Source organism: Eurypyga helias, unplaced genomic scaffold, assembly GCF_000690775.1.
Source record: "Eurypyga helias isolate BGI_N326 unplaced genomic scaffold, ASM69077v1 scaffold11255, whole genome shotgun sequence".
Taxonomy (NCBI): Eukaryota; Metazoa; Chordata; class Aves; order Eurypygiformes; family Eurypygidae; genus Eurypyga; species Eurypyga helias.
Genome location: NW_010253417.1, coordinates 62,016 through 75,752, shown reverse-complemented (window position 1 = coordinate 75,752; position 13,737 = coordinate 62,016). Strand labels below are relative to the sequence as shown.

At 47.6% G+C, this 13,737-nt stretch overlaps 1 protein-coding gene across 1 annotated transcript in view; it reads right to left on the bottom strand.

Moving 5' to 3' along the window:
• Positions 1–3,109: 3,109 nt before the first annotated feature.
• Positions 3,110–13,737, bottom strand: part of LOC104510427 (guanine nucleotide-binding protein G(olf) subunit alpha-like) — a gene marked incomplete at its 5' end in the record, with an annotated part of 60,733 nt that continues 50,105 nt past the window's right edge. Inside the window, 6 exons of the mRNA XM_010152671.1 lie at positions 3,110–3,389; positions 7,838–7,905; positions 9,907–10,037; positions 11,163–11,283; positions 11,520–11,578; positions 12,489–12,562. Coding sequence (XP_010150973.1) covers positions 3,216–3,389; positions 7,838–7,905; positions 9,907–10,037; positions 11,163–11,283; positions 11,520–11,578; positions 12,489–12,562 — 627 coding nt within the window. The remainder of the gene's footprint in view (positions 3,390–7,837; positions 7,906–9,906; positions 10,038–11,162; positions 11,284–11,519; positions 11,579–12,488; positions 12,563–13,737) is intronic.

The window sequence follows — 13,737 nt, the reverse complement described above, 5'->3', positions numbered from 1 at the left end:
TCCTCTAGCCTCATCGCCTCTCTGCGCTAGCGTCTCGCCCTGGCAGAGGCTCCGTCCTGCAAACTGGAAAGGTGTCTCCGTTTTTTTTATTGCTGCGTGGCCCTTCTCACGTCATACTTGTGTTTGTTAGGGTCAGGCAGAAACTAGGTACGGCAGCACGGAGGGACCCAGGTTTCCGTAACCTTTCCGGGACGTCGGACGTCAGGGACTGTGGTCTGGGGGCAAGAAATCTTCCGATTCCCGACACAGCTGGCTGCAGTGGGCAGCTATCGCCAGCCGGGCAACGTGGGGGAGAAACTCGTGGATCCAGTTTGCTGATAACATGCCCGGAACCGGCTTAAAAACCAAAAAAAGGAGGGCGACCCCTCAAGCTGCTCTTTTTCAGAAGATGTGCTATGATGAGCTTAAAAAGCGAGGGCCCTGTGGCATCCCAGAGACCTGCGAGGCAAGAGGCCTCCCGCGGCCGGGCTTCCTGCAGGAAGGAAGATGGAACGCCAGCTGCAGGAACGTCGTCCTACGCCTCGGCCTGTGGACAGGCGGGGGCAGGGATTCCTGCAGGGTCGCCAGGTTCTGTTACCCCACTGGAGGGTCCCGTTCTGCCCTGTGCTAGCTCTTCCATGGGGCGTGGGGGGACACCCTAGACCCAGCTGGCAGCACGGGGGGTGTAAAAGCTGAGCTCAGCCTCTTCCTGCGCTGCCTGTGAGGGAAGGGGTGAGAAACCTGTCGCTTCTCCCCTCCCGACCCAGAAGAACCAGAGAGACTACTTCCCGCCGGGATGGGTTTTCCTACTGACGCTCCTGTAGAGGCTCCACCCTGGGCTCCTGGGCTGGGGGTCGCTTTTAAAGAGCATCTTCTGCGCGCTGCTTTCTTCCTGGGCGTGGGAAGCTGGAGAATCTTCGTATTTGGGAATGGTGTTTATTACTAGCTCGTCCCACCCAGCCTTTCGCTGCCTGGGAATTAGCCGACGACTAACCCGGCCGTGCAGGTAGCAAAGGCTACGCCTTTCTGAGAGGGGCCGTGGTCACGTGACAGCGTCCGAAGCAGGACCGTTCATCCTCAGAGAGAAACCAGTTCTGCCCTTGGCTGCAGGCTGAATGGCAAAAGACGACCGGCTGGGGCTCAGCACGAGCGACGACGCTTATCGTCGAGAGCTACTCGAACCCGCCGACTCGGACGCGGATGTGGGGAATGCGTTAGCTCTTCATCTCTCCCTAAATTTCAAACCGAGCGGGGGGGAGCGGTCCGGAGTGTGGTAAAACGCCCTATAAAGTAATGTAGGCTAACACTTCTCTAGGTTTCTGTTATTGCAACTGTAATTTGAGACATTTGTACAGGTTATCTTGGACACAGGAAAAGTATAGAGTCACAGACATAAAACACCTATGTATAAAATATAAAGCAGTGTTATAGTTACTAAAAAGGACATGCCTTATTGCTACAGCAATTCTTGCTTTTTATATATTGTACTGTACCACGACTTGTTTTGAGAATGTCATTTGCATAAATTATTCAAGTTTGAGAAATATTCACACGTTTTGATTCTACAATATTTAAAATAAAACACTTTTCTAATGTGTCTCTTTATTAAAAGAGAAATAAAGACGTCATCTTGTAATTCTCTCAGGCCAGGCGCGAGGGTTTATACACCTTTTTCTTTTTTTTTTTTTGGTGTGGCGTTTGTTTGTTTGTTTTGTTTTCTTCTTTCTGGCTACTGACTTGCACAATGAAAGCCGCTGTGGGTACAGAGACTGACGAGCTCTACAGAATGGCGCTTCACACGCTCACCACCGCTCTGCGCAACCGTGAAGTTCTATCAGTGACCGAAGAGCTACCAAACGTGTTTTCTAAAGATAAAGGAGGGGAGGGGGAGGAAGGAAAAAAAACCACCACCCCAACCGAAACCCCAACCAACCGACCCCAACCAATCCTTGGTTCCCGCTAGAACAACACCAGGTTGCGGTCTGGACGTTCGAACAAATTCCGATGTTTAAAGCTGAGACTTCGAAAGAGAAAGGCATGTTTGCTGCAACATCCGGTGACTGTAACACCTTACTTGGAAAGGTAAGTGGTTAATTTGCATAATTTATAATTTTTATACTAAAGAGCATTTTTATATAAACCAGAAAAAAACCCCTAAACTCTACAGATAAAGTTCTTACCTCCAGGCACTGCTGCAGGTAAGGTTGACATCAAGCTGTACAGCGCAATCAAAAACATACTTACATCTTAGCTCATTTTACAGGTACAGCCATAATCAAGGCACAAAGATCTTCTACAAGTATTTTTCTTCAATAAAGTTGTACAAAATAATATTACATTTTACAGTCTGTACAATATAATAAACCAGCAGTAAAACAAAACAAAAAAAAAATATATATATATATAGGGAGAGGACGGTTTGTCCGAGAATGATCAGAACCAAAAGGATCATTTGTGGACAGCACAAGGAACGGTAGGTGAGGGTGGGCCATCTCCTGCCTAGGTGCAACAGGCCGACAAGTCGCCGCAATTCCAACGCCCGCGGCGCGCGGAGACGCCTCGCTCCAGGACCCCAGAAAAACTGCTTTCGTCTTCACTACGCCTCTCCTTATCTACTCTACTTCCTGCGCCAGTAACGGCTTAAAAGAGGAGGTCACGCCGCCAGTTGACCTGCAACTCAGGAATGCTAAAAACCGTGACAGAGTAATAAATAGTGTGGTGCTGCTACATTGTGTGTCTACTTCCTCGGCGGTATTTAATAACCTGATACAAAGTGCATTAATCTTTTGTTTGTTTGTTTGTTTTCACCCATCAAGTACTCCTCAATGTCGTGTTAAAAAGGAAACCCACACAGAGGGATAGGTATGACTTTAGTGTCATCCAGCTGAGAGACCAGGTGGAACCGACGTTGACCCGCCGGAAAAAAATGTAGCGGGTCACGTTCGGTTAAAAAAAGGAAAACCCCAAAACCTAAGGGAACAGAGGTAGCCGAAGGGCTTAGTGGAATGACGAAGAAGTGGCATGTCAAAACAAAGCACAAAAATAGTCCCAAAAAAGCATGAAGGAAAACCAACCCAGACTTGCTTCAAACCAGCTTTAAGGTTAAATAATTAAAAGTAAACCAAGTGAAGAGACTGACATTTCTATAGTATATTCTTCCACCCTGTGTGGGGCAGTATCAAGAGAAAGAGTAAGGAGCAAAGAATTTAAAACCACAGGTTCCACAGTGATCCCCCTCACAAGAGTTCGTACTGGCGGAGGTGCATCCTTTGAATGATGTCTCGACAGTCGTTGAACACCCTGCGGATGTTTTCCGTGTCCACTGCACACGTGAAGTGGGGGTAGCAGTAGTGCCTGCCATCGCCGCTCGCCGTCCAGAGGGGGGGGGGGGGGGGAAAAGGGGTCAGGCGCTGTGCTGCGAGAAGCGTTGCCTCCCCGGGGACCTACAGACTTAGGGGGCGCCAAGAAACCCGGGAGACTTGGGCTAGACATGATTAAATAAATCATCGGGTGGTCTGGTCCAACTCGGATCGCAGACTGGAAACTCAGCTCAGGTTATGGGGTCAGCGTATTACCATGTGGATGTTGCCATCACGTGCACAGGGCAGTAGCGCTTGTGCATTGCCAAGCGGTTCTGGACACCCGGCTGTCCTAGGATTTTTTTCTTTCCCTCCCCCCTTCTTTTTTATGGTGCCATCACGTGGCAAATTTCTGAACCCATTTTAAATCAGCAACGCGAGACTGAAACCCCCCACCCTGTGAGGGTGGCAGCAGCAGCGACCGGCACCCTTCTGCTCTTGGAGCTGGAGGTCCCCGAAGTTGCCCTGACGCCGTGCACCACCCATGACGCCGGCTGAAGGGCTGGGCAGCGTCACCCAGCCCGAGCCACCATGGGGCTATCACGAGCGCGGCCGGGGTCCCATCGAACCATAAAGTCTGTGCAAACCCAGTAGACATCGACCCACCCAGAACTGAACTCCTGCAAGGCTACCGCACAGCTTTTTAGGTTGCTAACCTAAGCTCCCGCACCACTTCACCCGTGGGTGTCGGGTTAAAGTTCCTTGGGATCTTAAAAAAAGTGTTTAAAAACAATCTTATTTCTGTTCTGTATTACTCTAGGACTGACAAATATAAAATCCGTTCTAGATCAGCATCTTGAAGAATATATGGAACCTCATGAAAGCAGAAGGGCAGTTCTCGGGTAAGATTTTTTTATAAGGATTTTCCAAATTGGATTACAAAGGATGTGGCTGAATGACAACAGAGACCCTCTCTCTCTGGCTACACTATGTATTTTTAATATAGTGACTTACTTCACCTATAGGATCGACCTTTAACACACCTGCAGGTACCGATATGCAGAACTACAGACTTTTAGAAGCTATAATTTCCATAAATAGATCAACAAGAAGCTGCAGATGGCTGCAGATGAGATATTCAACACTAATTGAACAAGGCGTGTTCCATATATACATGAAAAATTATTCTCTTCTTACTAAGCTACGCTCCATACCTTGTTCAAGGCTTTCCCTCATGAAAAATATGAATTTAATCCATTAAGTGATGTATTCAACTGACGGGTAAGTTGCTCAGACCTCACCTGAAGCATGAAGTACACTAGCCAATAATGAAATGAGAAAAAAAGAGGAGTTTTTACACATTATGGCAGTGGTGGCCAGATGCTGGAACTCAGTGAAAACGCAGATTGTGCCTGTCTACCTGGCAAATCTCCCAGAAGGGTTTGGGGAGATCTTCACCGTCTTGGAAGGTCTGGGGGAAACCAGACCCTTGGGAACCCAAGGGCTGAAAGGACAGTGGTGTGCATGGACTTACTAATTTTAAACCAGTAAAAAAATGCAGCAGTGTTCCTGCTTTTGATACAGTAGCTGCTTTACGTTGTTTGTCTGCAGCTCTGTCCTGTGTGGCAGTGGTGTAACGCCGCCATGCGGATGCAGCAGGGAGAGGCTAAACATACTTCTGTTTTCAATGGGACTTAAAATAACACACTGTCTCCCAAAAGGAGGGCCCAGCCTGCCTTCCCACTACTGCTGCCCCCTTTCCTTCTTCGCCTCGGAGGCATTCAGCCCTGGCCCGCTGCAGGGACAACGTACACGTGCTTTCCTGGCCACCCCGATGCGGGCAGTAGGGAGCACGCCACCCTACTGACCCGGCATTCCATCTTTTCCCTGTGTTTCAGTAAAATAAGGGTTCTTCCACTAAGTGTTTGCTTGTGTTTATCGTGTACTAGATTACTGTCCCTGCCCATGGCAGGGGGGTTGGAACTAGATGATCTTTAAGGTCCCTTCCAACCCAGATCATACTGTGATTCCATGATGGTGTTTATTGTGCATTCCATTCCACTAATGTCTACGGTAGTAGGCTGCCCACAATGTTCTGCTGACACCTGGGTACACAGACAAAGTGTCAAGGGATGTCTTTTCAAAATGTTAGAGTTTTTTTGGGTCCCCTGACAGCCCTGTTGCTCTCTCATTTTAAGACAGATGCAATATTTTCACCTCTACTCAAAACTCATTTTGAATAGTGGCGTGTTACTTAGCACCAGTTCAGAAGGGGAAAAAAATGGTATCCCCTGGGGAGGAACTTTCACTTTCCTGTACCACAACCAGGAGTATTTAATACCAGCGTCCCTATTCTGCGGGGGTCAGGACAACGGGTTTCAGTGAGGAGCCAAACGCATGACTCGAGGGAGCCTGGTCTCTGTGTCTGAACAGCAGCTCCTTCACCTCCCAGTGAGGTGTTTTCAGCATTCTAAAAACCAGCACGAGCCGGGGAGGCCGTGCCACTGTTTTAGCAGGGGTTACCTGTACACTGGGGATGTACTGAAGCGAAACACCAGCAGCTGGGGAGCCCTGTGCACAAAACACCAAGATGGGGCTGGGAGTAGCCTACACAAGGAGCGCACAAGCTCGCTGCCTCCGTGAAGAGCTTGGGAGCAGAAAGGGAGTGCCTGAGCCGAAGGAAGGAGGATTTCCTACGGGATACGTCCCGCCAGCCCTCACCCACCGCTCCCCCTATTAAACCCAATGGTGCCAAGCAGCCCGGCCTGCTGCCGCCGACCCCAGAGGCCACAGGCCCCCGCACCAGTTCTGAACTCAGGAGCCAACGTATTTTGCCTTCCTAATACTCATATTCTACCGTGTTGTTGTTGGAAATGTGTTTGTGTTTAATCTCCTTCCAAAATTCTTTGAATTCACAGAATCACAGAACGGTTTGTGTTGGAAGGGACCTTAAAGACCATCCAGTTCCAACCCCCCTGCCATGGGCAGGGACACCTTCCACTAGACCAGGTTGCTCAAAGCCTCATCCAGCCTGGCCTTGAACACTTCCAGGGATGGGGCATCCACAGCTTCTCTGGGCAACCTGTTCCAGTGCCTCACCACCCTCTCCGGGAAGAACTTCTTCCTGATATCTAATCTAAATCTCCCCACTTTCAATTTAAACCCGTTACCCCTTGTCCTGTCACTACAGGCCCTTGTAAAAAGTCCCCCCCAGCTTCCTTGTAGCCCCTTCAGATACTGGCAGGCTGCTATGTATTACGTGCTCTGAACCTGGCAGAGCATTTTAAGGGGTGCTGAGCCACGGCAGTGACCTTCACACATATCCACGCCTTATGCAGACCCTCTACCACGCTAAAAATCGCAGTAACGCTTAAAAATTAATAAAAACAGATTTCTCAAAATCATGTCTGAAAATTTAACAGAGCAGGATAGGGAAAAGGTCACAAGAGACTTGGAAAGAAAGGGATAAAGCACACCCAGGGGGGCTGTAGGTAAGATATATACACCTTTTCTTCCGTGAAGCTGGCTAAGGGAAAAGGGGGCAAAGCTGTTTCAGCCCCGTTTCGGCCCTACGCCCGAGCCCCAAGGAATGCTCAGCGGCTGGCAGATGCTGACCCTGGCCCAAAGGCTCCTCCTGCCCCCAAGCCCAGGGCTGCAGACGGTCTCTGCAGCCGCACCGGGGCTCTTTATGTGGCTGCAACGCCTACGCCCCCTTCCCTCTGTCCTACAGCTCATACAGAGGCCTCCTATAGAAATGTGGCCTCTTTCCGTAATGCCGGTGAGCCACGGCAGGTAAGGACCCTGCCCTTGGGGTGTTTATTTTTAAATATTGAAAATAGATAAGGGTGGGGAGTTTCACCATAGTTTCCACATAATTCGGTTCTCTTGGACCCTCTTTCCAACTGGACACCATCACCTGCTTCACAGCATTTCAGCATTACAAGAGATGGCTTGAAGTGGGTTTTTTTTGGGGTAACTCTTATGTTAACACAGTGCAATCTGACATTTTCCCTCAGAATCCAGAAGGTTAAGGAGATGAATGGAAAAAACCCCAAAGCGTGAACAGAATTAACCACTTCTTTCTTTCTTGCTGCATCAACAGCTGTAAATCCTAATGCCCAGAGAAGCTGTGGATGCCCCATCCCTGGAAGTGTTCAAGGCCAGGCTGGATGAGGCTCTGAGCAACCTGGTCTAGTGGAAGGTGACTGACTAATGGGCAGTGTGAATAGCGTTTGGCATTGCCCCCCTGCGCAGAGGGAGGGCTGCCAGCACCCAGACCAAGCACGGCACCAAGCAGGCAGGCGCACAGTTGTTTTCAGCACTAGCACTTACTTGCTGTGCGACACTTCGCAGGGCAGGAGACTTTATAGAAAATGGGCATAAAAATGTGCAAGCGCTGGGGAAGGTTCTGCAAGATGGGCAGCTGAAAAGAATTAGGGGATTGCCAGACGTTCTCTGCTCCTTATCACTGCAAAAACCCATCAGTTTTCCCTAAATAAACTATGCCATCTGCCAGTATTTCCTACGATGGAATCACACATAAGATCAAAATTACTCACTAAAAACTCATCCCGGATGAAGAACTTGGCTCTTGTGACTTTGGGGTCTTCTCCTGCATCTGGTGTTGCTGTTCAATTGAAAATACATGACATCAGAAACATGAAAAGCAATCATCTCCTTTTCATAAGAAAAGATGTAATAAGGAGAAAGTAGTCCTTCAATACAGAAATTGAAATGTTAAATATCCAGAGGAGATTCCTGATAGGTAGTTCTAAAATGGAAGGGTACTGTAAAATCTGACTATGCATTTAACATATTTTAGGAACCTGAAAATAGCTGAAATCTTTGCAACAATGTCATTGGTCATACCATGAAGAGGCTTACTCACATCCACAAGTTTGGTCCCATAGATACAAAACAAGTGGGAGTCAGGGTTTAACTTCTAGCAGAAAATGTAACGAGAAGAAGCAGCTGAGCTGTTCAGTTTCTGCAGCAGAACGACATCTCTTGTATCAAGCTTCTGCAGGCAGGAATTTGGGTTTAAAAATGGTCAGCCTGAGATTACACTTGGACAAAATGATGGCATCAAAAGATCTTTTAATATATATAGGTTTTATTTCCAGGCCCCAAGTCAGCAGAGTACGTAGATATACTGCCCACCAAGGGGCCTTAGATTAAATTCTTGCTGAGAGGGAGACTGGTTGGTCAGCACTAACAGTTTGCTGGCAGACGAAGTCACCTCTACCTAGGCCACGCAACAAGTACGTTGCCCTAAGCGTCGAAAACAACATAGTGAAGAGATAACCTATTTGTTTCCCTTCAGGGTGATTTTTCCTCCTCTGAGATACCAAATCCGATGCTTATAAACATAATAAAGAGCAGAATTCATCAGAATATGGAAACCTATTTTTTGCTCTTATCTACGGCGCTAGGGGTAAACGCAGAGCAGCAGCACGATCAGCAGCATCTCAGAGTTAAGTGCTGCTCTCCTCAAATAATGTCAGCTGAAATTAAAGAATAAAGGAACAGCTACAGGTTAAAAATAGAGAGCTGCTTCATGTGTGAGTATTTTGGATCACTCTGGATATCCGCTGTGAAATCCTGCAGAGAAACACCAAAAGCCACTCAATTCTGACAACTGGCTTAATATAAAAAAGTGTTGAAAATTTAACCAGATTCAGTATTATATGCGATGTATGTTTCAGAGAGGGAAATTTGGGTGATGGTGACAGGTGGTTTCTTCTTCTGAAAACCCTTAGCATTGTAAAGCTGGTGCCAGGTTAACTCATATTTTAGGACAGATTTTCTTATCCTCTCCACCTGAAACTCAGCATCACACTCCTGATATTCCAGACCTGAATGAAAGCCGAAAACAGCTTATTACCATCTTCACTTCTGTAGCCCAGGCTGTTGCTGACAGTTAGTGGGGAACGAAAGCCTTTTCCAGCAGCTGGCTGCAAGCACTACGCCAGGGGCATCACTTGGTAAGGCAGGTGCTAGTGGTCAGAAAGTGCAAGTGCTACCATTTTTGCTAGACCTGAGACATTTGGGAAGGCCTCTGCCTGGTACAACACTGGCAAAGTACCAGAGTTTAGTTACGCAATGCTACTGCGATGCAGGGATCACCGTCCTTCTTGCAATTAAAAGAAAGTGAACCCATGCTAATCGCTCCATTGTCACAGCTCCCTCTGTACTTCTTGGTGTGGTTTTCCTCCACTAAAGTTCCCTTGCTGGTCTGCTGGGCTTCCCAACAGTGTTTGCAAAGGCAGAAGCTTAACAGTGTTGGGGGATGCGGAACGGCTGCAGAAGTTGCCCAACAAATCCCTAACGAAGTTCAGCACCATGACAGGACCCGGCAGGAGCGTGGAGACGTGCTCGGCAGCTCTGCTTTCCTGTGGGTTGCTCCAAAATGCTCTGGACCATCCCCAGCAGACAGAACCCCTTCAGACCCTGCTGGGGCACCTCTGAGCCGCGTGCTGCCGGCACACTCCTTACCTGACTGACAGTGCGCGTTAAAGAATGGTGTGTGCTTGTGAGTTGGTGCGTGTGAGAGACAGACAGACAGAGAGAGGAACCAGAGGCTGGGCTACGCCAGCAGGTCCAATCCCCGCATGGTGAAAAACCTTACCATCCTCAGGTACAGTATAATGCGCGTATTCGGGAAAGTAATCTTCGATTTTTGACTTCCCTGCCAAGACTTTTTCAGCCAGCATGTCCTGTTTATTCAAGAACAAAATGATAGAAATGGTCCGTAACCACCTGCCAAAACCAAACCAAATATTTGTGTTATCTCTGACACGTCCATCAAGGAAAAGATATCACTTCAATAGAAAATTTACTGGCTATCCCTGCGTGGACAGAGTGAAGCAGCGTGGAACACGCTTCAACAGAGAAAACAGATGACCTGAATTATTGTTTCGGTTGGGTTTGCACCTGTGCCAGTGGGGGTACTTACAGGAGCTGTAAATACATTTATAAAAACTGCAGAAGACATTGCTGAAGGCAGCAGTCTTCAAATACTGTTTTCTAAATTATCCTGTTGATACGGAGTCGGGAAAATAATGACATTTCCTAAAAGCACTGCAGTCCAAAACCAGACATGACTGTCTACTTCGGTTTTGCTGAGGCAAAAGGCTGGAAAGCTGCCCTCCCTTGGACTGTTCTGCCTTAGCTATTGTACATCCACACACGTATCCTGTCTTTTAGGGTGACCTGCATGACACCTGATGAATCAGAAGAAAAGAAATCTCTTTTCTTCTCCGACTAACACCCAGCCATCACTGTCACGATAACATTTTTCCTCACTCTACCTTCCATCACTTCTCAGTGCAGAGCACCCTAGTAGGTATATGCTGAAAACTTCACCACCTTCTTTTGTGGTTGTTTTTACTTATTCCCTGGCAGGAGACTGCTATTTGGTTACGTATCTATAATTCACAGGCACCGTGGCGGAACAGCAATTTAATGGCAGTCAGATTGGATCTGAAATACCATCCCACAAGGAAGAGGAACTGTGTGCTCTCAGAGACGAGTCTTAGGAGAGCGGCTGCCCACGCGGGTATTGAGTGGAGCGCCAGCTCCTGAACCGAATGCAATCACGGCAGCTGCTGCTGCTGCGGTTGAGGAGGAGGTGAAACGTGACTTGGAAGGTGCTCTCAGTCTTGGCCAAGCAGCACAGTGACACCAGGAAGGGGTCTGCCCTGCTTCTATCCTGGCAGCCGGCACAGGGAGCTTGCCCTTCCCAGGCTGTCCCTGTGCCCTGCATCCTTTTGGCAGCAGCGGCAAAACGACGCGTGCACTGTCCCTGCAGGGGAGTCCTGTTTTGCGAGGAGCTGAACTGCAGCTAAACTGGGGAGGGCGGGTGGGGAATAAGGCATGTATTACCTATTATTCCAGATACTTTTGAAAAGGTCCAGGGATTCCCGTAGTCTGTTTGTGTTATTGTCTTCCCTTATTACCATGTTGTAGCTGCTGCAAGCCACAACGAAGATGATAGCCGTGACATCTGGCAAGAGCACACCAAAGAAAGAAAGGAGAGAGAGAAGAACATCTCCGTTATCCTGGCACATAGTCCTCGGGGTAACACCTCCATTACTCCCCAAACTGCCAAAAATATCTGAAGAAAATATCCGTAACACTGGACTCCTGTATTAGTGACACACTGTGTGTGGATATGAATGCTACGCTGCTCAAATCTCAGAGACTAAGTGCAAAATAAAAACGTGGGATGTTTTTACTTACCATTAAAGCACTGGATCCATTTTCTTCTTTCATCTCTCTGGCCACCTACATCAAACATGCTGTTAAAAAGCCATAGGATGTTATATCACTTATGTGCACTAGGAAAGTCACACGAAGCATGCAGCACGAGGGTTCAGTTTAAAAATGTAACAGCCCCAAGGCCAGCAGCAGCAAAATACCGCCCAAAGGGAGAGAGGTGTGCTGGTGCCGCGCTGCGTGTCGAGAGCTGCACAGCTCCACCTGCCCCACTCTGCCAGGCGAAGGCTGCTGATCCCACGACATGAGAAAGACACTCTTTTCCAGGGCAAACGTCGACCTTCCCAGCCCACAGAAGCACAGGTGGCATGTAAGGTAGGATCTACTGTATTATAAGCAAGAACACGTTTGGGCATGTTTTGAAGGGTGGTGGGGAGAGCGCATCCCTGTAAGGAGGAGGATATGAGGGCAGTCGTTTCTGTCACTGCCCGTCACTGCTGCCACCTTTCTGGGCAAGAACCAGGAAGCAGCGGCAGCACGGCGGTGGGTGTTTTACAGAGACACAGCGTAAAACTTTGACAAACATCAAGCTTGCAGCCCTCAGAAAGAAGAGAGACATTCACTTTTCCCCATGCCACTGTAAAAAGCCTGACTCGTGACAGGATTCACACTGACTTCCATGAGATCTTATCCCCAAAAGTATTTTATGAGTTTTCAGTGCTATGCCAATGAACCAGTTAGTAAAAACTTACAGTAGCCACAGACAACCCCTCAAAAGAGCTTCACTAATACACGACTAGTATCAGCTCTTTTCACAATGTATGAGGCAACTTTACTAGGAGAAAGAGAGCTAAAAAACCAAACCAAATTAAAAAAAAACCCAAACAACTTCCACCCTAAACCTATTATACCAAGCATATGTGAGCGCAGACATCTGAAACTAAGCTGTTAAAAATCAGTATGATATTCATAAATTATTACTAATAGACTTACTGGAAATTTACTTTGTCTACTTGAAATCTTGTTTCAAAAATCCCTGATGTCAACACTCTGCATCTTAATAGGTCCTGGAAATGAGAACACAGAAGCTGATTAGCAAGTTTTTTTCCTAACCTCATCTTGTTTTTAAAAGCAAGGACTATTGTTTTCCATGAAAAGTCTTAAATGTTCCATTTAGCTAAAGTTCAGTCAGACTTGTTGGTAAGCCTGCATTTGTCCAGGCTGACACAGTGGATATACACAAACATGGCCTCTGCGTTCGGCTTGCGCACACTCAGAAAAGCAAGAGACCCTATATACCTTCTCCTTACACCGAAACCTGCTGTTGATGGTCATGCAATTTTGTATGTGACGTGGATAATGAATTCTAAAGTTACATAAAACTAAGAAAAATGTTATTCATGTTGTAAAGTCAAGTATTCAAATGTTAGAAAACTCCAGCTTTACAGTTGCCCAGGCAACCTTAATTCTGCCCTCTTTTGTACTGAATGAGACAGGAATCCTATCGAAATAATAGCTGGTGACTGAGTAATTAAAGCTCTATTACAGAGCGCAGGGGAACAGAATTTAGGTGGTACGTAAATCTGGCATCTTTCTTATTTTTCAACCTATCAATACTTTACCACTTAAATAACATTCTTTTAATAATTAAAAAAATAAGAATTTCCTAGATTCTCCAAGGAAGTAGGCAAAAGCAATTTATGATGCATACCTCAGGCAACCAGCTCACCGTGTGCCACTGTCATCACCAGCAGCATTTTTAACCAGCACCGTCGCTCGGGCAGTGGGTGCAGAACGAAATCAGAGGCCAAAGGAAGCTGCCGGCTGCCTGACAGGGATGAAGCCCGGAGCTGCCACCTCTCGGCTCGGTGGCCTGCCTGGGGAGCGCTCCCTTCCCAGGGCAAGGCAAGGGCTGCCTGGTCTGGCACAGTTCTCCTTGCCACGCAGCGGCTGCAGACGCAGGGAGGGAAGGAGGCAGTCCCTGGTGCGGAGTCCAAGCACAGCTTTGCCTCTTCCCCCTGCCCTGCCATCTACTGCTTCAAGTCCCCTGGTAGCTGGCAGACCTTGGCCGCTTTGAGAGCCACATGAACCCAGCTGAAGGCCACTTACTTAATACTTTTAGTTACTTCATATGGAACTGTCATCTTCTGTCACTTGCTGACATTTCTTTGTTATTGAACTCAGTCATTATTTTGGGATGGAGCAAAAAAAAATTGAAGAAAGCAAGAGAAAAAAGGAAAGC